The sequence below is a fragment of the Helianthus annuus genome, chromosome 10 (assembly GCF_002127325.2).
Source record: "Helianthus annuus cultivar XRQ/B chromosome 10, HanXRQr2.0-SUNRISE, whole genome shotgun sequence".
In the NCBI taxonomy this organism is placed as follows: Eukaryota; Viridiplantae; Streptophyta; class Magnoliopsida; order Asterales; family Asteraceae; genus Helianthus; species Helianthus annuus.
This window is the reverse complement of record NC_035442.2, coordinates 160,604,555-160,630,202: the sequence shown is the minus strand read 5'-3', so window position 1 is coordinate 160,630,202 and position 25,648 is coordinate 160,604,555. Positions and strand designations below refer to the sequence as shown.

Sequence of the window (25,648 nt, the reverse complement as noted above, 5' to 3'; positions counted from 1 at the left end):
AACAGCACTCTAATATTCAAGTCGAAATCACGACGAATAATCAAAGTACAAGCTCAATTGAGCAGCACCCGGACTATCGTTGGATAGTTAGAATCGATCGGACGTTGAATCGTAATAGCGATCGAGTTATTACCCTGATTGCGGCAGCGTTTCGATAATTGTGTGTGTGTGTTGGACTGTTTCTGTGATAACTCGCTCTACGTAACTCGGATTTACGTCGTTCCAAAGACAGAATTCAAGTCCCAACCCCCTCTATTTATACCCGAAATTTGACACCGTCGCGTAGCGCGAGGGGTACCCCCTATAGGCGTCGCGCTACGCGAGTGGTAACCAATGTTCATAGGGTAGCTACGTGTGTAACTAGGCTTGCTGTGTTGACAGTTTTATCAAATTCGATTTTGATTGAAAGTTATGAAGATAATCGTTGGCTAGGGTTTATCCCCCCCTGAGTTTTAGGGGCCCTGTTCCTGATTCCGATTGTTCTGGAAATTTTAGGGTTAGTGCAGAATTACTTGGGTTTCTTAATTAGGGTTTCCTTAATAGCTAATTACCATCCTAATTATGGATTTTAGTGACAGTTGTTACAGAGGTACTACCAGGGATTCGTCGGATAAACATTTCTTGAGATTGGATACATGAAATACATCATGTACTCCAGATAATTCTTCTGGTAGTTGTAAACGATAAGCAACTGGTCCTATTCATTGTATCACTGGGAATGGTCCGACATACCTTGGACTCAGTTTTCCTTTCTTACCAAATCGTACTACTCCTTTCCAAGGGGAAACTTTCAATAGTACTTTGTCTCCTACTTGAAACTCTAGTGGCTTGCGGCGATTGTCTGCATAGCTCTTTTGACGATCTCGAGCCGTTTTCAGTCTTTCCTTGATTTGAGTTATTTTGTCAGTAGTTTCTTGTACGATTTCTGGACCTGATAATTGACTTTCTCCTATTTCTGCCCAACAAATGGGAGTTCTGCACTTGCGTCCATACAGTGCTTCAAATGGAGCAGCTTCGATGCTCGAATGATAACTATTGTTATAGGAGAATTCAATTAATGGTAAATGGTTATCCCAATTACCACCAAAGTCAATTACACATGCTCGGAGCATGTCTTCCAAGGTTTGTATCGTCCTTTCACTTTGTCCGTCCGTTTGAGGATGATATGCAGTACTTAAATTGAGTCGGGTTCCCATTGCCTCCTGGAAACTTGTCCAGAAATGGGAAGTGAAACGACTATCTCTGTCCGATACAATGGAGAGTGGAACTCCATGTAAAGATACTACTTCATCTACGTACAACTTTGCTAACCTTTCCATGCTAAAGGTTTCTTTCATTGGTAGAAAGTGAGCTGATTTGGTTAATCGATCCACAATTACCCAAATCGCATCATTACCTTTTCTGGTTCTGGGTAACTTAGTAACAAAATCCATTGTTATGAGTTCCCATTTCCATACAGGCATTTCTAGCTGTTGTAGTAATCCTGAAGGTTTCTGGTGTTCGGCCTTAACTTGTGAACAAGTTAGACACTTAGATACGTATTCGGCTATATCCTTTTTCATTCCTATCCACCAGAAATTGTTTCTTAAATCTTAGTACATCTTATTATTTCCTGGGTGTACGGTATATCTAGATTTATGAGCTTCTTCTAAAATCTTATTTCTTAATTCTCCTTGCTTAGGTACCCAAATTCGTTTCTTGTGGGACTCGCTTACGGACCGTAAGCCGTTTCCCTTGCGGTCCGTAAGCTAAGCAGTCTAATTATAGGCTGCCTAGGCTCGGGACTAGCTTGGCTGAATCAGTAAAATTAACCAATCAGCTTTGACCAACGTTTTATTTAGATAAACGTTTAGCTAGGTTTGCCCCCCTTGAGTTTTAGGGGCCCTGATCTTGATTCTGTTTGTTCTGAAAATTTTAGGGCTAATGCAGAATTACTTGTGTCTCTCAATTAGGGTTTCCTTAATAGATAATTATTATTCTAAGTATTATTTTTAGTGAGAGTTGTTACACGAGCCCCCGCTTCTTTGGCCTCTTCAAGCGCCTTTACAGCCTGGGCCTCCGCCTGTTGGGCTTTAACCGCAACCACCTCAGCTGCAGCCTTCTCTTTGCCCAAAGCAGCGTTCGCTGCCTTGGCATTCGTCAACTCCTGACGAGCACGAAACAGATTGTCATTCTGCTTAGCCCAAGATTCGTTCCACTTCTTTCGCTCATTGGAAAACTTTTCGTTCCAACTCTTGCGTTCATCAGAAAGAAGCTTGGCAAGAGTACGAACCTGTTTTAGCTCAGCAGTGGCAGCCCACTCTGCAGTCTGTTTCTGCTTCTCAAAAGCAGCCCGGTCCCTTTCAAGCTGCTCCGCACCCACACGAGCAGCCTTCACCAACTCTTCCGCTTCGGCTCGCAAACGAGCAGCTTCCTCTTCCCTGCGGCCTAGCACCTTGTATCTTCCAAAATGGCATTCGCCACAATGGAACTTCCCACTAACATGGTGGAAAGTTGGTTGATGCGCAGTTCACGAGGTGCAGAGCGGGCACGTTCAGTTTCAAATGGGGTGCCCAGACCCCCCAGAATTTCCTTACACGCAGAAGGATCATTAGAAATATCATCCCCCTGCATAACAAGCCAGGGGGGTCGATGATAGCTAGTGCTCCGATCCGGGGTGTACGTGCGGTAATAGTACTCCAGTTCAGACTCTCCAGGCTGAATTGGAGGTCCTTCATAACCCGCACCCCGAGATACGGAACAAGGAACCTTCTCCGCAGTTGAAGATTTCTGCGGCTCAGCATCCGACTTCTGCTTCCCAGCATCCGAAAACCTCAAGTCCAATCCATCGCCATCATTTGGGCTGATCAGATTGTTGGAGGAATCCACAGTATCAAAAATCTGGGAAGCAGTCTTCTCGACCGTCTTCTCCACCTGCACGGTGGGATCAGGAATCACCTCAACAAAAGGTGCCGCAGGCTCTTTTGGCACTCCCGCATCCACAGCTGCGGTATGCGAGGGAGACAAAGGAAAATCAAAGAAAGAAAATCCTGCATCTTGTGGTTCTGCAATACAAAGAAAGCAATAACTATTAATCAACAAGTTGTGCATGCAAACCACTGAAAAAAGTTATACTCACCAGCTGCAACCGCAGGTTTCTTTTGCGCCGGAGCAGCCCTTTTAGACTGCAGCTTCTGACGCTTCAATTCACCACCACTAGCAGCCTTTTGCTCTGGTTCTCTCTTCTTACCAACAACGGGGGGCCCGCAGCGGTTCCACCCGCAGCCGCACCACTACCTAGAACACCCAAACCCACAAGGGTATCAGATACTACCACGTAATCGGTATATCTGCGATAACAAGATCGATAGGTACCTGCGGCCTGAGACACCAGAGGAGGGGCAACTGAACCCTCAGTCTTCTCCTTACCACGACCCCGCGTGGTTTTCTTCACCTGCTTCCTCTCCACATGTTTCTTGGGGATGCGCTTTTCAAACTTCTCCAAGTCCGCAAGGATAGCTGCATTGGAGAAATCAAGCAAACAAATTACAAGGGTGAACTTGGAAAAAAAATACAACTTAGAAAATACCTTTTCCGCCTTCTGGTACAGGTGCCTTCAACACATCACGTTTGGTTACGCGGAAGTTGCCAACAATTTCTAGATTAAAACCTTCCCGTAGCTCAACCGGAATCAGCTCAACTTTGCCCTTGAAATCGGGCTCAAACATCCTCCACAGACCAACCGCAGTCTCTGATACAACACATGCATGCATATTATTACAAGGATAATGAAGCAAGGAAAACAATAAAGAGTAACAGGCTTACCACCACTCTTTTCCTGCAGAACGGGCCTTGCCTTCCTGTCCGGCCTAGTAAGCATCATCCGCAACACCCACAGCTGGTTGTTGTCTAACTTCTTGAGTTCAATAGGCCGCAGCCTAGAGAATCAGTCCACAGTCTTCGCGGTGGCAACAGGAATATCCTCATCAGTGACACCAATATTGACATCCCGGAAAGTCATATTGGCATATACCGCATAGGCTTTAACGTAGAAGAACTTCATCTTCCAATCATCTTCCAATGGGTCACAACCTTCGGAGGTGTCATCAACTTCAAACTCCCATGACGTTGAGTAAAAGAAAAAAAACCGGTGTTCACCGTCAACTGGTAAAACCGCCGGAAATTCTCAACAGTAATGGGCAAGCCATGAGCACGAAAGGTATACTCAAAGTTCCTGATTCGGAACATCCCAAATGGACTAAGTTGGGAGATATGGAGATGATAGTACTCCAACACCTCCGCAACAAACACCGTCATCGGCAACCGAAGGTTGCCTTCGGTGAAAAAATCTGCCCACATGGTAATATAACCGGCCGGAGCATCGGCACCGGTGTCCCCCTCTTGTGGGTAAGTGGCTTTCCAATCATCAGCCATTTGTACAGTGGTCATTAAGTTCTGAAAACCACCCTTTGACCACTTCAACACCGGTAACCCACCACCGGAAGCATCAACATCATCATCATCTTCGTCTTCATCAGCCGCCACTACCGGCTGTTCAGGGTTCTCACCCTCCACATTGTGTGGATTCGATGGTTCAGCCATCAGAAGTATAGAAGATGAGCACTAAAAACTCAAAATAACCTCACCGGAAGTTCAGGAAATCTCTTCGAAGAAGACAAAGGAAATGTTTCTCTCACCGGAAAATTTTTGAAATTTCGAACAAGTGAGGGGAAACCACGAACGGTTTCCCCCTTATATACCCATCGCAATTAATGCGGAGCGAGAAAGCGAATCATCACGTTCGAAAAGAACCAATTATGCGGCAACACGTGTACACCCACAGTTCCGCTGACGGTTATCACGCGCGCGTGGCCGCCCACGCGCCTGACAAGAGAGACATTTACACTCCTTGCTACAGTGCATTTAATGCCTCGGGCAGTGCAAATGTCCTTTCATTTCAGCACATGCCAGAAAGATCTCACCAACTTCCACCAACTCACACGTATGATCAGCCACGTATGCAACAAAAAGCGACTACATTATCCAAATTATAAGCGGCATGCGGTTTTTCTGGTATACCGCACCATAACCCATACCGCATGTCGTTTTCTTACATACCGCATAAAATAGCCAAAAATTATATCTTTCCATGGTTAAGGGGGTATAAACATATCCGCACATACCCACGAGCACACGTGGAATATGCGGAGATGACACACACGAGCCCGTACAGGTGTGTCAGATACTCAGAACCAGCGTTGTTCTTTGGTCTGAACCGCATCTCAGAAACAGGTAAACCGCATTGCCTTCATTCTCTTCAAGCTTCAAATCCCTCCTGTCCGGTTCACAACCACAGAGGGTGCATAAACAACTTCTTTAACGAGAAGAAGGAAGGGAATGTACGCGTACGCACATCAGCAACCTTGACTCCTGATCCTTCAAGAGCCACATCCGAGCAACACACCCGTTTCAAGCGAATATGGGGTGACAAAACCGCAGACACTCATGAGTCGCTGCGGACACAACCATAGCTTCCGCAAACGGTTGCTACGGAAGAGCCACAACTAAGTCTTCACATCGAGGAACGAAACTACTTCAAGGAAAACTCCTCGGTATTGGAGCGTGAAGGAAGGTGGCTAAGGAAGAGATGCGGACGAGATCCCCAATGATCATACGAGATCTCGTCGAACAACAAGCGATCGAACAAGCGGTAACAAGTCTGCTTATGACTTTGTTACCCTACTTGTAAGACGGGTAGAATAAACAATGGTGGGCATTACCATGCCTATGACCATGTTTATTTGACCATTATCCAGAATCACATTGTTCGACCAAACATGGCCAACAATGACGCAAGTACTCAACGTTGTTCCCACAACCGTGGCCAACAATGTCAAGCAACGAGGTAACCGCAAAGGACGTGCGGTTACTAGAGAGCTAATTGGAAGAACATGAACACCCTACAAAAGGGATCATCATTTGATGTCCAATCATGACATCAGAAAACTCTCTTCTTCATTCACCACCTCAAAGGTTGGTTCGAAGTTTGTGCACACCTTCAACCACCATCTCAGAGATTGGTTCGAAGTTTGTGCATACGCCCAGCAAGGTCTCAAGGTTGGTTCGACACACCAACAGGTGGCACCCAACCCGAGGCTGAGAATTTCGCATCAGACGAAACATTCTCACCGGTACGGAAGAGGCATCAAATGACCCTTCCAGACCTCCAGCTTGATTTACAAAGAGCAAAGACCATCCACATGGCCTAGGATCTTCTCCAGACTCCAAACTACCTTCTAAACACCATAGTCCAGTACTCCTCCCACATGCAACTTGCATATGGCAGCAACACTAGACTGGGGGACTTGAAGGGGTATGGTCCCAGATCTCACGTCAGCATCGACCGCGAGTGACCATTACCCTTATCAAAACCCCCATTAGCTAACAACCTACTTATGTCCGTGCGGGAACGCATCGACACAGTGGTTGAATCCAATCTGTCCAGTGATGGAGGACAACTTACCTGGAATATGAGAACGGTAGAGTGATGCGGCATAGCATCACATCTGGTGTATGAAAACGGAAGTATTCACAGCGATGCGGCCTGGCACCGCGTTCAGTGAACACTTCTATCAATACAAGGAAGCTGGACAACAGCAACAGTCACCACAGGCGACGATGCGGCTGGCACTGCGTCTCGCGTATTTCTTGATCACAAGCAAGGGACGCGGTAACATCAGATGTTACCGCAGGCAGCGATGCGGCTCGCACCGCATCCTATACGCCCAACAAGTGGGACTGACACCACAGTGCAAGTAGCACCAATGACAGTCATCTGTCAGGGCTATGTAAGTAACAGACTGACGTGGCGTAACCTCCACACCCGACAAGCCTGACACACCTGCAAAGGTGCAGCACGTCGTCAGTCTGTCCATCATCCTCCTCCTTCACTCCTCGGCTATAAATACCAACCCCAAACCAGGTTTGAGGTATCTCTTCACAACTCTCTCACTACTACTACTACTATCATACTTTGCTTCCCAAGCAGATTACTGATTCTCACGCCGGATAGTGGTAACAAAGAGCACCCCCCACCCCATCCTCCTTGTTACGAGTCACGGTTTGTTTCCTTGTGCAAGAGATCAACCCACCGGTGATCCAGCCAGCGATCCTCGAGAGGAAGGGATTAACCCTTCTTGACGAGATCAGTGAGTTGACCCTGCCCGGTTAACCATTGTTTCATCAAACATGAACAAACGTTCACGAACACAATTGAACGAACGAGACATCTGTTCGTGTTCGTTTAATTAACTAATCAAACGGAATTTCTTGTTCATGTTTGTTCGTTCGTTTACTAAACGAACTTCCGGTCGAACGGTTCACGAAATGTTCGTTGAACGTTCGGTTCGTAGACACATCTACTGTTCAATTTTTTTCAAGAAATTTGAGAATTTATTTGTAAAACAACTTTGTGCTGAACTTTAACATCATGAATAATATGAAGGGATTGGAGATGATGATATGGTGCGAATGAAGAACCTTCTTCCGCAACCTTTAAGAACAAGAGGTATCTTCCCGGTCTTCCGGATTTTCTTATTCTAATAATACAGATAACTCACATGATTACTATATGATGAGTTAAGATAATATATAATTTAAATTAAAAAACATATATTACAATCTCAAAGGCATACATTTAAGTAATAGAAGTGTATAAAAAAATGATGTTCCTTAGAGATTTTTTATAATAGCCATATATTTGTTTATAGGAGAAAAATACCTACATAGTTACGAAACATATCCAAGTAACTTTTAATCCACTCATCATCCATAATTTACGAGCATAAGAAGTCTTTATAGTGACAAATGTCTAAATCTCAAAATAATTCTAAAGTGGGTTACTTAACGTTCACATAAACCATAATAGGTCTTGTCTTGTGTTTCACGTGTTGATTATCTTCAAAGGTGTTATTTTTCAACCTACAAGGTCTTGAAGAAGTTACTTACAAACATACTAATATTATTTAAAGAGCTCATTACATTTCAAAATAACATAACTGTAGGTTCTTACACATTAGGATCTCCATATAGGTTTAAATATTTTTCAAGTTAGTGATGCTTATCATGTGAACTTCAAGTTAGTGATGTTTATCATGTAAACTTCATGCTACAAAATAACAAATCAAAGCATCCCTAAGACACGCGAAAGACTGACAATACACAAGTCTGTTTCATGTATGTTTTGACGTTTGTCGACCAATTGCCAGTGAAGGTGCATTTGCCATCATAAACAAGTGAAAAGTTGATGCGCAAATGTTGTCAACATACAACGTGATTTGAAGTATGACAATGATGAGATTAAAGTCTATTGTGTACTTTTGTAGATAGAAGAAAACACACGACCAATGACTCACGTATGTTGTAGTATAAACATATAACTTTTTTGAAATATTTATAGAGAGATCACACGACTTAGAAAAATACCATTTTTTGGCTTTACATGTATAAAAGTTAATGTGATCGGGGATATGACATATTTTAAAAAGGTTATATAACATAAAAACATATTATTGTTTCCAAGGACATAATGTGGTAGCAAAGTGTCTCTCTCTATCAAAGAGACATAAAAAATACCGACCAGTTGTTTTAAACGTTTTTTTAACGGTCGGCCCTCATCTCTAAATAAGTTTATATACGTTTTGCTGTGAATTTTTTTCGAATAACTTGGCTTTCGTATATAACGATGTAACTTTTCCGTGACTTTCGAATATACCATCACGATGTGATTTTTTTATCGTTACGTTCACGATTTGCTTATTTTTTTATATAAGTTTTGAACCCGTCACAAGGTACGGATGATAACAGGGGCGGATATAGCTTGTAAATATGGGTAGCCTCCGATACCCGTTAACGCTCCGACAATAATGGAATTTATGTTTAACATCATACATCCCCGTATCAATCACCTCCCTTTTGGTAATGCTAAGGAACCATTTTAATATTATTATACTCTGGTTAAACACAACCATAGTTAAACACCAAATTACTAAAATAACCTCCTCTGGTCAACCTCCACAGGCCCCCCCTTCCCCTTTCTTTGCAAGTCTCCCCCATTCAGTAGAGAGAGAAAGATTGTCTTCACACACACACACAGAAGAAGAGAGAGAAACATATACATACACATACATAGACATATACACACACGCTTTTAGTTTTACAACACAAAAAGCGATTCAGATATATACAAACAAAAACTTTCTTGAGAGAGAAACGAGGCAAATGTGCAACAATCTCTCTATTATTAAACTGTCTCCGACCTTCATAAACCTCATTTTGTCTGTTAATTTTCCGTTTCCGGTGTAATTCGCCGGAAAACACCGCCGGTGTTCTGTTTTCAGGCGTTTTTTCCCGAATCGCCGTTCTGACAGCTGGCATAACAATAACAATTAACGCCAGTTTGATACTTTGATCTGATTATAGTGATAAAAACTCCGATGAATCTCCGGCGGTTTTAGTCGGTGATTTGAACAACGAGCAATGAAGCTACCGCCGACTAACGGTTCCGGTTCAATTTTAACGGCGAGTAACGGCGAAGGTCAGATTAACGTATTCTCTCTCATCGGTAACCTAAATGGCTAATTGAATTAAGTTTCTGAGTATTTATCAACACTTTCATATTAGTTTCAGTTAATTTTTCTGAAATTAGTGTGAAAAGTTGCGAGCTGGTTTAACTTGCGCTTTAATATTTTTAGCTGCTATCTTGCACGGTTGCAGACCAACGTGAGCCGAATCTGTAGTTAATTCCAGTTAATTTTTCTGAAATTCGTGTGAAAAGTTTGAGCAGTTTAACTTGCGCTTTTATCTTTGTATTTTTTTTGTTGCTATCTTACGCCGACGCAGACTAACGTGAGCCGAATCTGTAACTAATTTCAGTTAATTTTTCTGAAATTAGTGTGAAAAATTCGTTATCTGTCATAATCACTTTATGATTATTTTGTATTTTGGAAATAGGTGGAGAGAAGAATAATATAATAAATCCGGAGCTATGGCAAGCTTGTGCCGGACCTCTGGTGAACTTACCGGCAGCCGGAACACATGTCGTTTATTTTCCCCAAGGTCACAGTGAGCAGGTTTAAGTTAAACTTGTGCTTTTTTTTTTTTTGCTATCTTGCGCCGATGTAGACTAACGTGAGCCGAATCTGTAACAGTTTTCTAGGTTTCCGTCGTTTTCGTTTGGTTAGTGATTCTGTTAAAGTTCTTCTTCGAAGAAATTCTTCCTTTTGGTATCTATTGGTAACATGTAATGATGTGAAGGAAGATTTGTACAAGTGTTGATGCGTGTCGTACAATTAGGTTAACTTTGGTTGAGCAGTTGTACGGTACAACTATTTAGTGCCTAGAAAAGTAGAAAGGAAGAATGCTTTGTAGATTTGTGCTATGTGTAGCTGGTTATAAAAAAACACAGGAAAAGTGTTGGAAAAAAGTGATAGAATGAGGCTAGAGAATCAGTAAGGATCAAAGTTGGATAATTCTTATAGATGGTTTTAGGGTATCACAAACTTCACTTTGGGATAATCCATAGATCCACTTTGGTTTTAGGGAAGAAAACAAGAGCAAAACAGTGAGGATTGTTATGAATATTATTCAACCTTTATTTATAAACAACTAAGCCACACGACTTTTGGAGATTTGGAAAGTTTGGTGATTGGAAAAGTAGTTAAATTTAGTTTATGGGAAAACAAGTAGCTAACTAACTACCTAAGTAGATAAATCTTGGTTAGAATCTTGCTATTTGTTTATATGGGTGTGTAGCTGTACAATTCACTTCCTAACATGTATTATAGTTTAATCTGAAATCCTTTTAGTTTCAAGTAACTCTTGATTACGTAAAATGCGTTAATTTCACAGCAGTAAAAAAAGATGTCATTTATTTGATAGAAAGTAAGATACTAGATGTATATAATATTAAATGGTGATAAAAAAAACTAGGAGATAACCAATACAAACTAACATTTGTGAATGGAGTTCATGTTCATTAAATGCTGCTTATGTTAGACAAGCCCTATAAGTATATAATTGAACAGGGTAAAAGGAATAATATTTTCAGATTAAACATTTATTTTCTGTTATTACAGAAGGGCATTAAAGTCTTGTCGAAGTTAATGATAGATCTGTACAATGCACATGATATGGTACTGGTTGGTGAGATGGGACTATCTTCTCTGCAAGTTTTCTTTGGTGTTTAGTTTACTACCATAGGTTTAGCTAATGCAAGTCTTGATCTCTTTTGGCCTTTATGGCGCAAAAACTGCAGAGTATTATAATTCATATGATATGCTTTCCTCAGACTACTTGGTACGGGGCTCGTCCCCGGTGCGTCGAGGAGCGGCGACGGGCTGCACACCCCCCCCCCCCGGGTCGTCCCCGTCGTCTCCGTCATCCCCTAGACGTTGAAGCCGGGCCTGTTTCTTCTTTATACCACGCACACACACATATACATACAATCACATATATATATTGAGGCCCATCCCTGATCCCCCACACCCTAGGTTCATCCCCTTTAGGCCCATCCTCACACCTGCTTACGTGGACGTCTATGTGGCGGACCATCCTTTGAGGACTACCCTCCTCCAGTTCCACACTCCATAGTCTCAGGACCCACTTGCCAGTTCACCCACTATTGTTCCAAAGTATTGACGTTCTTGTATGTAGTAAAAAAAATCATTTGAAGGGTGTTTTAGACCTTTTTTACCTTTGCACGAGCATTCCAAACTAATTGTGCTTTGGTTCATAAGATTCCATTTGTATGGTATTTTGGATATTGACCTATGGTCAAACATTAATGATAAATAATATTTTGTTATAATGCATGTTTTCAGGTTGCTGCATCTATGAAGAAGGATGTGGATGCTCAAATTCCAAGCTATCCGAATCTTCAGTCAAAATTGTTATGCATCCTTCATAATGTCTCATTGCATGTATGCCTCTTCTTAATTGTTACGTTTAAATACGAGTTACTTTTAGAGCTTTGTTTAAATAAAAACAATATACTTGCGAAAAAAGCAAAAAGAAACAAAACATCCTGGTTGACAAAAAATAGATGAAAAGATCCTTATGCCAAATAGCAGTAAAAAAAGATGTTATTTTGACTTTGTATATGCTATTTCTCTGGTCTGTAGTTGTTATAAAAAGTGTATTTTTTAGGCTGATACAGAAACCGATGAAGTATATGCTCAGATGACGCTCCAACCCGTTCCTTCGGTATGGACCTAAGTTGTGGACTTTTGTAATTTTCTGGGCTTAAATTTAGGTTACTGACTAAAATACATAATTGTTTATATTTATTAGCAGTTTGATAGAGAAGCATTATTGAGGTCAGATCTGCTAATGAAAGCACACAAGCCACAAACAGAGTTTTTTTGCAAAACTTTGACCGCAAGTGATACAAGCACTCATGGAGGATTTTCGGTTCCTCGTCGGGCAGCTGAAAAGATCTTCCCACAACTTGTGAGTACATGTGGCAAAATGGGTCAAAAGGTCAACTTTTTGGGCAGGTCAAAAGTGACTGGGCTGTGTCTGGTCAACCCAAAACAGTTTTGTCCCACCGATGTTTTATGTGATGACAGTCAATTTTTCTTTATTTTTCCATAGGACTTTTCTATGCAGCCGCCTGCACAAGAGCTTGTGGCCAGAGATTTACACGACAATGTGTGGACGTTTCGCCATATCTATCGTGGTGAGTCGAGCTTGTTTTTTTCTTAAAGCAAGGCGATCCATCAATAGTGTATGTAATAAAACGCACTAAAGAAATACTGAAACCAAATCATTCTTCAAAATTCAGGTCAACCAAAACGTCACTTGCTTACAACCGGTTGGAGTCTCTTTGTTAGTGGGAAGAGGCTTTTTGCAGGAGACTCGGTCTTGTTTATTAGGTAATCCACTGTTTTTATGTATTATAACTGATATATGCATTAAGTACACTCAGTAGCTTAATCTATAATTATATAACAACAGGGATGAAAAACAGCAGCTTCTTTTGGGTATTAGACGAGCTAACAGACAACCAGCAAATTTATCATCGTCGGTTTTGTCCAGTGATAGTATGCATATTGGCGTATTAGCTGCTGCTGCCCATGCAGCTGCAAACAACAGCCCTTTTACTGTGTTCTATAATCCAAGGTAAACTAAATTAATTTCAAATTATAATTACATATTTGAGCATTATCGTTGTTACAAATCACTTGAGCAAACCCATATATCCATTTCAGTTTATTAATTTTTCGACAACAGGACTAGCCCGTCAGAATTTGTAATTCCATTAGCCAAATACTATAAAGCAGTCTGCAGTAATCAGATATCTCTTGGCATGCGGTTCCGGATGATGTTCGAGACTGAAGAATCGGGAACAAGAAGGTGATAAAGTCACTTTTAAATATTAAGTATAGAGTAAAATGCCATTTTCGTCCCTGAGGTTTGGCCAGTTTTGCGTCTTTCGTCCAAAGGTTTGTTTTTTCCGCATCTAGATCCAAAAGGTTTGAAATCTTGCGATTTTTATCCGGCTCGTTACCTTCATCCATTTTTCTCCGTTAAGTCGGAGGTATTTCCGTCTTTTTGTTAACTTAAAGGGCAATTCGGTCTTTTTCACTTTATGTAAAAAGACCGAATACCCCTGAAAAAGACTGAATTGCCCTTTAAGTTAACAAAAAAGACAGAAATACCCCTGACTTAACGGAGAAAATGGATGGAGTTAACGAGCCGGATGAAAATGGCAAGATTTCAAACCTTTTGGATCCAAATGCGGAAAAACCTTTGGACGAAAGTTGCAAAACTGGCCAAACCTCAGGAACATAAATGGCATTTTACTCTTAAATATAATTACTTTCGTTTTTGTGTATTGTGGTTTAAATATTTTAGTGAAAAACATTATTGCAGGTATATGGGTGCTATTACTGGTATTAGTGATCTCGATGGTGTTCGATGGAAGAACTCGCAATGGCGTAACCTACAAGTTGGCTGGGATGAGGCAACTGCGGGTGAAAGGCGTAACCGTGTATCGATTTGGGAGATTGAGCCGATTACCGCTCCGTTTTTCATCTGCCCGACCCCACCCTTTTACCAAACAAAACGACCCAGACAAGACGGAATGTTAGGTGATGAGTCAGCGGATCTTGATAACATGTTAAAGAGAACAATGCCGTGGCTTGGTGAAGATGTGTCAATGAAGAATACGGGCCTGAGCTTAGTCCAGTGGATGAACATGCAGCAAAACCAAAACCCATCTCTGGCTAATCAAATCCAACCGGGTTATTTGAACCCATTGATGGGTTCGGTTCTGCAAAACTATGGTGGACCGCAAATGCTTACTCAGAATAACCTTCAGTTTAATAGTCTCAATAGTCAAATAAGTCAACAGTCAACCTCACAGCTGGAACAGCTACAAAAACTACCTCAACCTGCCACCACAAACCCGTTAGCCGTAATGATACAGCCGCAACAATCGACTGACCTAAGTCAAACACTAACTCAGAACCAAGTTCAGGCACAGATTCAGTCTCAAAATATTATTCAACTTCAACAACAACAGCAGCAGCAGCAGCAGATGATGATGTCTGTCAGTCAAAGTCAAAGTCAACAGAAAATCCAGTTGCCATCCCAAATTCCTGATCAGCAATTTAGTCAAAAGTTACAAGTACCAGAAAGTCAGATTCAACTTCTACAGAAGCTTCATCAGCAGCAGCAATCGCTTTTAGCACAACAAGGACAAATTACGGAAACGCCATCTCAACCGCCTGTCTCATCACTACCTCAACAGATGTCGAGTTTTCGATTTTCACATCTTCCTCAGCAACCAAAGGTTCTACAAGAGTTTCCGGGGCAGATGACGGGACCCACCCTGATGACATCTAATCCGCTCTCGACAAATGGCAGCAGTTTATTGACAGGAATAGGCAGTGATGATGTCCCATCATGTTCTACATCACCCTCAACTAATAACTGCCCTAATGTGGGCCCGTCTATGATCAGCAGTCGATCTTTCCAGAGGACAACTATGGGTAGTGAAGTCGTTCAGGCTTCCGCCAATTTGATAAATACAGGTGGTTTGGAGACATTATCTGCGAACGGAAACAAACAAGAAGTGAAACCTTTTGTGAATGTCTCCAAGATTCAAAATCAAGGGTTTTTAGCTCCACAGACATACTTGCAGCAGAATCTTGGTGGGGCCCAGTTAGATTATTTGGACAGCTCATCATCAGCTACTTCAGTATGTCTTTCTCAAAACGATGTTCATTTGCAACCTCATAACTCTAATCATTTGTCTTTCGACTCCCAACCGTTGCCATTTAGAGACACAATTCAAGATGGTGAAGTTCAAAATGACCCGAGATCCGATATCCCGTTTGGGGTAAACATGTCATCGATGATTCCTGATCCTTTGATCACAAAAGGAATGATGGGATCTGATAAAGAGTTTCAAAATAATCTCAGCTCTGCAGGATTGATTTCAAGTTATGAAAATCCCGTTAAAGATACGCAACCCGAACTCTCTTCGTCGATGGTTTCCCAGTCGTTTGGAGTTCCAGATATGACTTTCAACTCCATTGATTCTACTATAAATGATGGCACTTTGTTAAATAATGGTGTTTGGGCCCCACCACCACAACCATTTCAGCGAATGCGGACGTATACCAAGGTTCGATAAATAATTAACATGTCAAATATGATTACACTGTTTTACTATTACTATTTATTTTTCTGAAGAAAATGATTTATGCATAAAAAGTCACTTATTTAACCTGTTAAGAGTTTAAAATATTTATTTTGGGTTAATGTAGGTCTACAAACGAGGGGCAGTTGGAAGATCAATTGATATTACTGCATATTCAGGGTATGATGAGCTTAAACAAGACCTGGCCCGAAGGTTTGGTATCGAGGGTCAACTGGAAGACCGGCAAAGAATTGGCTGGAAACTTGTCTACGTGGATCACGAGAGTGATGTTCTCCTTGTTGGGGATGACCCTTGGGAGTAAGTCCACAATCTTCTTAATTTGGACGGGTTGGGTAATCGGTTCATTACATATTCGGGTCAAAAACTACATTTTTGGCACGCTTCCAGATGGGTTTAGTCTGGTTGACCAGAAATATCTTCCAAGTTCCGTCCATATTTTAAAGTTATTTTTAAATAATTTGTGTGCTGAATATTCTTACAACTAACATTTTATTTCAACAATAATGTTACTTTTTTTAATAAATTGATTTTAAGAAGTTTTATGCATTTTAAATACACATTAGGTGACTTTCGTCCTGAGGTTCTTTTTACCCATTTGACCCGTTAACATTATGTAATCTGAATCGATCCATTCATGAATGAAAACTGACACCCCTAGTAGATTAAAATCATATTTCTGATTGCATATTATGTTCTATGTGTGAATTCAGGGAGTTTGTAAACTGTGTACGCTGCATCAAAATACTATCACCACAAGAAGTCCAGCAGTTGAGTTTGGATGGAGATTTTGGCGGCAATGGTGTTGTTCCGAATCAAGCTTGTAGCAGTTCCGGTGGTGGACAGGTGTAAAGATTGTTTTTCCTACTTTTAAATTTTAACCTCTATTAAAAATGTTGGATTAGCCAACCACGGACCCACCCGTGTTCTTATTAATGCATGAATGGGTCCCATGATCTAATGAGCCAAATGCGTAGTTGTAAAACTTTAATCATGTCTAGTCGCTACGATTAGTACGGATTATGAGAGAGTTGAGCTCTTGAACCCCTATTATGGTGAAAAATTCAAGTCATATCAACATACTTGATCATTTAAGTGTATACAAAGGTTTTGGTAAATGTATTTTAATCTGAAACCATGTTCAAAATCACAAAAACGTTGCACTTTTTTTTGGATAAACTATAAACCTACTCCATTCAAAAATCATAATTGTCGAATACCCAACTCCCGGCTGACGTTAGATGGATCTTCGTTGACGTCAAGAGCCTTTATCTTCGTTACTACAAAAGAGCAAACCGTTAGCCTCGCCACGGAGGACCCTAGGAGGGGGATCCGTGACCAAGCTCCGGCGTGAGAGTAAGTAAACTTGCCGGAAGATGAGAGGAGCTTCCTCCGATGAGTATAATCACCGGAAGGTTTCCTCTTTGGTGTGAATCTAATTAATATGTGTGTGTATTAAATATGGGGGAATGTTGGTCGGAAGTTAATGAGAGGTGAGTAAATGAGGGTGTAGTAAATGAGGGAATGCCGGAGATGATACCTGCTTTAGCTCCTTGATGTCTTCTCTTATATAACAGCCAGCTCCTATCTCGTTAGGGATTTTCCACACGTGATCCAACGGTTTTTGAGGGTTCTCGGGGGGTGCAGACACGTGTCTGACCCCCAACGGTGAGATGTTCCCCTTAATTAATGCCCAGCCGGAGAAGTACAGTAATTCAGACGAGATCCTTTTCTTATCGGGCATTTAATGAGCTCTGCTCCCCTTGCTTAGCTGTTTCCCGCCCGTTACAAAAGGAAGAGAAACCTTAGTGGACAAGGCAATTCTATTTTGTGGGCCTACGCGTAATTGGGCTTCCAGAAAAATGGTCCAAAACGGGTAAAATAGGCTTCCCCACTGGCCCGTCGTCACTATATTATACAAAAAGTTTAAACTCATGTATGTTAAAGAGAGTTTTAGGGAGAAACTTAGAAAAGAGATTTATCCAAATCATCCTTTATCTTCATTTACTATTTTGTTTTTTTGAACATTTTCTATAACAACTTAACCACCATATCAAAAGTGTTGATTATATCTATAAACATGAGTCAAAATATAGAACCTAATCATGTTTATTTAATCATAACGTAAATATAGATACCAAGTTAGAGACACTTACTTGTGGGAGTGGTCATCTTTGAAGACGAAGATAAGGCCATGATTCCCGTTATGGTACCTTGAGTTGATGGATCACCTTAGAGAGAATTTTAGTGTTGGTGTTCTTAAGGAGTTTTTCATACCTTTTTATCAATACGGATGATCAATATATAATGATCATAAGTGATGGTAGGTTATGAAAACTCTTTACATTCTTTATTAAAGGTACCTAAAGGGAAATCATAATTGTCCCTTAAACTAATCAATAATTACAATTACTACCATCAAGTAATTGTCAGTGATTAGTTATGTCATATTGGTAATGTTACAAAATGATCTGTAAGACCACATTAACGGGTTATTTCTAACAAAAAGTAGTTAAGTTTGATCATCCAATATACACGGGTGTAACCACGATGTGAGACTCATGTGTAGCTTTTATAAGAGATATGGAATATGTCATGTATTTGTAAATTGCAACTTCGATGGAGAAAGCTTTGTATGTTTGTGTGTTTAAAATCGTTTTAACATATAATTGGAGTTTTACATAGACCCATGCTCCAACTTCAATGATCCTTCAGATCTTTTCCTGTAGCCATGGTTGTAAAAATCCTGACTAGTATCTGATTAGTCGCCGATTAATCACTAGTATGTGGTTCATCGATTAATCGCTAGGCGGTCAATGACGGTCCTCTGGCCAAATTTTGGTCAGTCGCCAAATTTCGACGAAACCTTATAAATTCCGCCAATTACTTAAAAGTATAGGTCAATGAGGGGTTAAAATATGCCTACTTTAATAAACTACATATAAAAATGTGTGTGTGTATATATAATTAAACACTACATATAAAAATCAAAATCCGATTAATTTCGATTAATCTCTATTAATCCCGATCAATCGCTCGTCGGTACCCTACCGATCGATTAGCGCCTAGCGATTCCTACAACATTGCTTGTAGCTAAACTGTTTCATACGACTGTTAGTAGGGTTGTGCATTTGGTTTTCACCTGTTGGACCCAGACCGGGGTGGACTCGAAGCAGGAAGCAAGCTTGACAATTCTAAAAACCAAAACATGACCATATAATGCCTACACAGGTCGGTTCTAAAGGTTAGCACTTGGTTAGGTCAGTTCCAACTCGAGAACCGTTTCATCACCATCAACAAACATACTGTTCAAATTTTGCACACACAATCACACCCACTAAAAAAACCCAACTAAATATATACAAATAAGTTGGAAACAAACGAAGTGTTCATGACCATTACATCCACATACTGTTTACCTTCATATTTTTCATGTTGATGTTTAGGATTCACATAGAAGTGAGGGATCTTGAATGGAATGTGATCGAATATAAAGAATCTATAGAAATGATTAATATACCCGAACCGAATGTTGTTTGCTATGATTTTTTTTATGCTAGTATGCAAACAAAAACAACCTAGATATATCGAATGCTTTACATTTGCTATGATTTGTTGTTTGCATCCTGTTAGATGATCAAAACTAGATCGATGATGAGGTTCTCGATTATTGGGTCATGCATGCATACGTGGGTTTTGGATTCTGTTGAATAAAGGTTATCCGGGTCACTAGTTTGTTCCGGGTCTCTTGTTTTGTCCGGGTTTTTAGTTGAGTCTGTTAGTTGCATAGTGGGTCTTGAGTAGTGGTCACGTGTTCCTAGGTTGTAGTTGTTTCTGTTTCTAGCCGTTGTATTGTTCAGCTATTTATAGCTTGTTTCAGTTAATGAAGTGCATGCATTCTAAAATATTGTGCTTGATTACTGGCTTGACACTTTAAGTGGTATCAGAGCACAACTTGTGAGATCCATTAGAGTGCTGAGAGAAACGGAAGATACGACTGCGGTTGTATTCAATGGCGGAAGAAGGAAATCAATTTTCAGCAACCCATGTTCCCAAGTTTGACGGTGATTATGACCATTGGAGTATGGTTATGGAAAACTTGATTCGCTCGAAGGAATGCTGGACTGTTGTGTCAGAAGGATACCAGGTGATTAAACCTGGAGAGCAAGTCACTCCTGTCCAACAGAAACATTTCGAAGAAAACAAGTTGAAGGATCTAAGAGTGCTGAATTATCTCTTCCAGTCCATCGACAAGGCGATTCTGAAGACGATCACCAAGAAGGAAACCTCAAAACAAGTATGGGATGCCATGAAGACCAAGTATCAAGGGAGTGCTCGGGTGAAGCGTGCTCAACTGCAAAGGCTTCGAAGAGTCTTTGAGACTCTTGAAATGAAGAATGGAGAAGGCATCAATGATTATGTGAGTCGAGTGATGGTGACAGCGAATGAAATGAGGATGTGTGGTGAAGTAATGACAGATGTGCAGATGGTGGAGAAGATCCTAAGAACCCTCACTGAAAACTTCAATTTTGTAGTTTGCTCAATTGAGGAATCTAAGGATCTGGATGTCATGACGGTTGATGAGCTACAAAGCTCTCTCCTGGTGCATGAACAGAAAATTCTGAAAAAACCAAGTGAAGAGCAAGTTCTTAAGGTGGAACAAGAAGGCTCATTCGGAAGAGGTCGTGGAAGAGGCAGATCTACACCAGCTAGAGGAAGAGGTAGGGGGCGTGGCCGTGGATCCTTTGATAAATCCATGGTTGAATGTTACAAATGCCATAAACTAGGACACTTCCAGTATGAATGTCCTACAGAAGAAAATTCTCTAAACTATGCTGAGTATGATGAGAACGAAGAGTTCCTGTTGATGGCCACCATTGACATTGAGAAGTATCAAAAGGAAGAAGAGATGTTGATGGCTGTGTCAGAAACCTTAAAGGAAGGGAAAGAAAAGGTATGGTTTCTTGACTCGGCGTGTTCAAATCACATGACTGGACACAAGTCATGGTTTACAAGACTTGACAAAAGCTTCTCTCACTCAGTGAAGTTAGGCAATGATAAGAGGTTAGAAGTGAAAGGAATTGGAGATGTTAGGCTGATGGTTGATGGGGTAGCACAAACTGTCACTAATGTGTATTATGCACCAGAGTTAACATCAAATTTGATAAGCGTGGGACAACTTCAGGATAAAGGAGTTGTCTTTATCTTCAGGGAAGGGATTGGTAAAGTGTTTCATCCAATTAGGGGGTTGATCCTGAGTTCAAAGATGACAAAGAATCGGATGTTTCCAGTGTTTGTAGCATCGAGTGATCCGGCAACATGCATGCAGACAATCACAGGAGAAGATCTGTGGCATAAAAGGTATGCACATGTGAATCACAAGGCTCTCAGAACCATGCAGTTCAAAGGCATGGTTACTGGGATACCAAAGACAGCAGAAAAGACGCAAGTCTGTGAAGTGTGTGCTCTGGGAAAGCAAAATCGGGTGGAGATACCAAAGAAGACCAGGTGGCATGCAACTGAAAGGCTACAACTTGTTCACACAGATATTTGTGGGCACATCACACCTATGTCTCAGAGCAATAAGAGGTATGTCTTGGTTTTCATAGATGATTATTCTAGGAAAACTTGGGTTTACATGCTATCCACAAAAGGGGAAGCATTTAAGTGTTTTCAAAGATTCAAAGCGTTGGTCGAAAATGAAACTGGAAACAAAATTAAAACACTGAGGAGTGATAGGGGGTGAGTTTACCTCACAAGAGTTTAAGATTTATTGTGAAAAAGAGGGTATTAAAAGACAATTGACTGCTGCCTACACACCCCAACAGAATAGGGTGGCAGAAAGGAGAAACCGAACTCTTATGAATATGGTAAGGTGTCTCCTATCTGAAAAGAACATGCCAAAATACTTCTGGGCAGAGGCTGCAATGTGGGCATGTCATGTACTGAATAGGTGTGTGAGTCGCAGTCTTGATGATAAAGTTCCTGAGGAGTTATGGACAGGAAGGAAGCCCAATGTAGGTTACTTTCGGGTGTTTGGAAGCATATGTTATGCTCATGTACCTGTTCAATTGAGAACCAAGTTGGATGATAAGAGTCATAAGTGCATATTTCTGGGAATAAGCTCAGAATCAAAGGCTTATCGGCTTTATGACCCTATCTCTAAAAAGATAGTCATAAGCCGAGATGTCATTTTTGATGAAGAAGGAAAGTGGGACTGGAATGTGAAAGAAAAAGATATGCAAGATTTGGTGATTGAAGATGAAAGTACAAAAGGTGATCAGGAGAGAGAGACAGTTGACTCAGAAAACTCTTCTCTGACTAATCATAACCCTACATCATAAAGTGGTGAGTCATCAACTGAAAGCCTTGGAAATGACAATGCTTCTCCTGATTCAGTGGTTGAACAACCTCGAGGTCAACAATTCACCAGTCCAGAACACCATACCTCTACCAGAACTAAGAAAACTCCAGCCTGGATGAATGACTACTATACAAGCTATGCTGAAGAAGATATGATGGCAATGTATAGTACAAATGAAGATCCTGCAAGCTATGAAGAAGCAACCAAAGAAAGTAAGTGGGTAGCGGCAATGAACTCAGAGATTGAAGCTATTGAAAGAAATGGGACGTGGGAACTAGTAAACATGGAGCCTGGGATGAAACCCATAGGGGTAAAATGGGTATTCAAAACAAAGTTGAATGAAAGGGGAGAGGTTGAAAAGCATAAGGCTAGACTCGTGGTCAAGGGGTATAAACAAAAGCATGGAGTTGATTACACTGAAGTATTTGCACCTGTTGCAAAGTGGGATACCATCCGGATATTTCTTGCAATTGCGGCAAAAAGAAGCTGGAAGGTGTACCAATTAGATGTTAAGAGTGCCTTCCTTCATGGTGAACTGCAAGAGACTGTATACGTAGAGCAACCAGAGGGGTTCATAAAGGATGGAAGTGAAAACAAAGTGTACAAATTGAAGAAGGCTCTTTATGGATTGAAGCAGGCTCCAAGGGCATGGTATCACAGGATAGAGACGTATTTCAAGAAGGAAGGGTTTAAGAAGAGTGCTCATGATCACACCTTGTTCATAAAGAAAGTTTGGAACAAGATTCTCATGGTAAGTCTGTACGGTGATGATTTAATATTTGTTGGAAATGATGAAATGTTGGGTGCTAGTTTTAAAGAATCCATGATGAAGGAATTCAGCATGACAGATCTTGGCCAGATGAGATACTTCCTTGGAGTTGAAGTTACTCAAACTGAAACTGCCATTGAGATCAGTCAAAGGCAGTATGCAAAAGAGGTGATAAAGAGATTCGGTATGGAAGAAGCTAACTCGGTGCATATGCCTATTGTACCAGGGGCAGTATTAACCAAGTTAGGTTCGGGGGAGGATATAGATGAGACTCTCTATAAAAGCCTTGTAGGAAGTCTCATGTATCTAACTGTGACTAGACCAGACCTCATGTATGTGGTAAACTTGATATCGAGGTTTATGTTAAAACCTAAGGAAGATCACTTGCTGGCAGCCAAGAGGGTGTTGAGGTATGTGAAAGGAACATGCAATTTGGGACTGAAGTATGTTAAGGGAAAGGAAGATGGCTTGACAGTGTATGCAGACAGCAATTATGCTAGAGATAGTGAGGATAGAAGAAGCACATCAGGTTATGTATGCCTGTTGAGTGGAGCTGCAGTGTGTTGGTGTTCAAGAAAGCAGGATGTGGTAACTCTATCTTCCACGGAAGCGGAATACGTTGCAGCTGGGGTGTGTGCATGTCACTGCGTCTGGATGAGAGGTCTGCTTGAAGAAATGGGTGAAAAGGTGACAACAATCAAAATTTACTGTGACAACACCTCTACCATTAAAATGTCAAAAAATCCAGTCATGCATCGAAGAACAAAGCACATAGACATTCGTTATCACTATCTAAGGGAGCTTGTGAACAAAGAAGTGATTGGTCTTGAATTCTGTGGAACCAGAGATCAGCTAGCCGATGGGATGACAAAGCCAGTCAAAGAAGAGACATACATTGGATTCAAGGAAGGTGTGGGCATTTGTGAGATTAATCAAGATGCTTCTTGAAGATCTTGATTAGGGGAGGAGATATTGGGTCATGCATGCATACGTGGGTTTTGGATTCTGTTGAATAAAGGTTATCCGGGTCACTAGTTTGTTCCGAGTCTCTTGTTTTGTCCGGGTTTTTAGTTGAGTCCGTTAGTTGCATAGTGGGTCTTGAGTAGTGGTCACGTGTTCCTAGGTTGTAGTTGTTTCTGTTTCTAGCCGTTGTATTGTTCAGCTATTTATAGCTTGTTTCAGTTAATGAAGTGCATGCATTCTAAAATATTGTGCTTGATTACTGGCTTGACACTTCATCGATTGCCTTCAAATGTCAAGAGAAAATAGATGTCAAGAGAAAATAGAGGGAAGCTAGGAGAATATAAGAGGGACAATTTTTAATGCATGTCTTTCGTTAAACCATACGGTACAAAATGTATTAACATACTTTATCTTTATATCGTGTTAACTCGTCAAATCTAGACTCAAATGTAAGCCATTAGCGTAGAAAAAAATAACTAAGTCAAAACTTTACAAACCCCACGTAAAAAAAGGGAAATAGAAAAACCTTAATTACATATTCGTCGCTTAGATGGCTTATATATATTATCACACACAACTCTGTCTTAGACGAAACTTACATTGAAAAATGCAAGTAAAAATAACTATTACTTAAAAATGAATGGTGAAAATTGAACTAATCAAAAACAACTATTATTGGTGTGGATTTGAATTAATATAGTATATAATTAATAATATTCACAATTCAATAATTTTTAAGTATATAGTTTATTAAAATTCAAACTAAGTCATAACGTCGTTATACGGAGAGAATTTGGTTGGTATTAGTTCAATTTGTTACGGTAACGGCATTGGATATAGAAATCAGAAGAAAAAACTCAAAAGATAAGTTTGGTTTCTTACCGGTACCGACATTAGGCTATAGCAACCCGTTTTCAACATGAACGATATCAGAATTAAAATCTATAAAAAACAATATTCTTTATATCTTTTTGGAAGCCTAGCAAAACAATTTGATTTAGTGACGTACACAACTACACATTCTTTATAAAGAATTGGAAGTGGTGGTTGTTGTCTAGAGTTTAGAAGAGAGAGAGGTGACCAATTAAAATGAAGAAAGTAGAGTCTTGACCAATCAATAGTAAGAATAAATTGAATAGTAGAATGTGAGGTGGAAGAAAACTTGCAAATTAATAGAGGGAAAATATGTCTTGATGTTAATTTAGTTAATTCATCTTAAAAAAAAATTATTTCAAAGATGGAGGGGCCGCTTCAACTTCAAGGAAGCGACCTCAATTTTTTTTGAAAGAATATCGATCTGAGCTCCAATCTTTGCAAGAGGAGTCAGTATGGGTTTTTGATGCAGTTTTTCTTAGCAATCAAATGGCTCAAACACTAAGGATTAATCAAAGACCAAAAATTGAACCCAAAGGTTCTAAGAACACAAGTTCTTTAATCAAAACAAATCAACCAACGTTTACAAAAACCAAAACTCTATAAATAGATCCTAGAACCACAAAATTAGGTAACAAAATAAACGGATAAAAGGAAACCAAATAAAGTACCAATAAAAAAATAAAGATAAACTTAAAATATTAAATCTAATCCGTGCGGGTCTTCTTGCGGGTCGGGCCGGGTCACGGGTCAAGTTCCAAATCACCGGGTCGGTCCGGGTCGCCTGCATCATTCTCCCCCTCTTCGAAAAAAACTCGTCCTCGAGTTTTGTCTTAGGACCAAAGACACCTGGATCAAAAGGAACATCAACCCAAATCTTTTGCGCTATTATCACGACCCGCCTAAATTGTTCAACTTCACGGGTCGTCTCGTCCGGCTCTGGACTTGTACCACCTGGGTCGAATGGGGCATGGTT

General features: G+C 40.6%; 1 protein-coding gene across 2 annotated transcripts; it reads left to right on the top strand.

Moving 5' to 3' along the window:
- Positions 1-9,097: 9,097 nt before the first annotated feature.
- On the top strand, positions 9,098-16,803 carry LOC110886230 (auxin response factor 19). 2 transcript variants are annotated; one of them, XM_022134007.2, is made up of 12 exons: positions 9,098-9,574; positions 9,991-10,109; positions 11,859-11,957; positions 12,184-12,240; positions 12,331-12,486; positions 12,631-12,715; positions 12,821-12,911; positions 12,994-13,158; positions 13,270-13,392; positions 13,912-15,670; positions 15,813-16,003; positions 16,417-16,803. In XM_022134007.2, the coding sequence occupies exons 1-12, from the start codon at positions 9,517-9,519 to the stop codon at positions 16,553-16,555; spliced, it is 3,042 nt and encodes a 1,013-aa protein (XP_021989699.1). In that variant the 5' UTR covers positions 9,098-9,516; the 3' UTR covers positions 16,556-16,803. The 2 variants fall into 2 exon arrangements, with proteins under 2 accessions (XP_021989699.1, XP_021989698.1); XM_022134006.2 differs by having other exon boundaries at positions 12,328-12,486.
- The last annotated feature ends 8,845 nt before the right edge of the window (positions 16,804-25,648 follow it).

What these genes read in the sequence shown, in the direction of transcription:
- LOC110886230 (XM_022134006.2), top strand. Translation starts at nt 9,517, where the DNA reads ATGAAGCTACCGCCGACTAACGGTTCCGGTTCAATTTTAACGGCGAGT. An exon ending in AACGGCGAGTAACGGCGAAG is followed by an intron (nt 9,575 to 9,990) that starts GTCAGATTAACG and finishes TTTTGGAAATAG; the next exon opens with GTGGAGAGAAGAATAATATA. An exon ending in ACTGTGTTCTATAATCCAAG is followed by an intron (nt 13,159 to 13,269) that starts GTAAACTAAATT and finishes TTTCGACAACAG; the next exon opens with GACTAGCCCGTCAGAATTTG.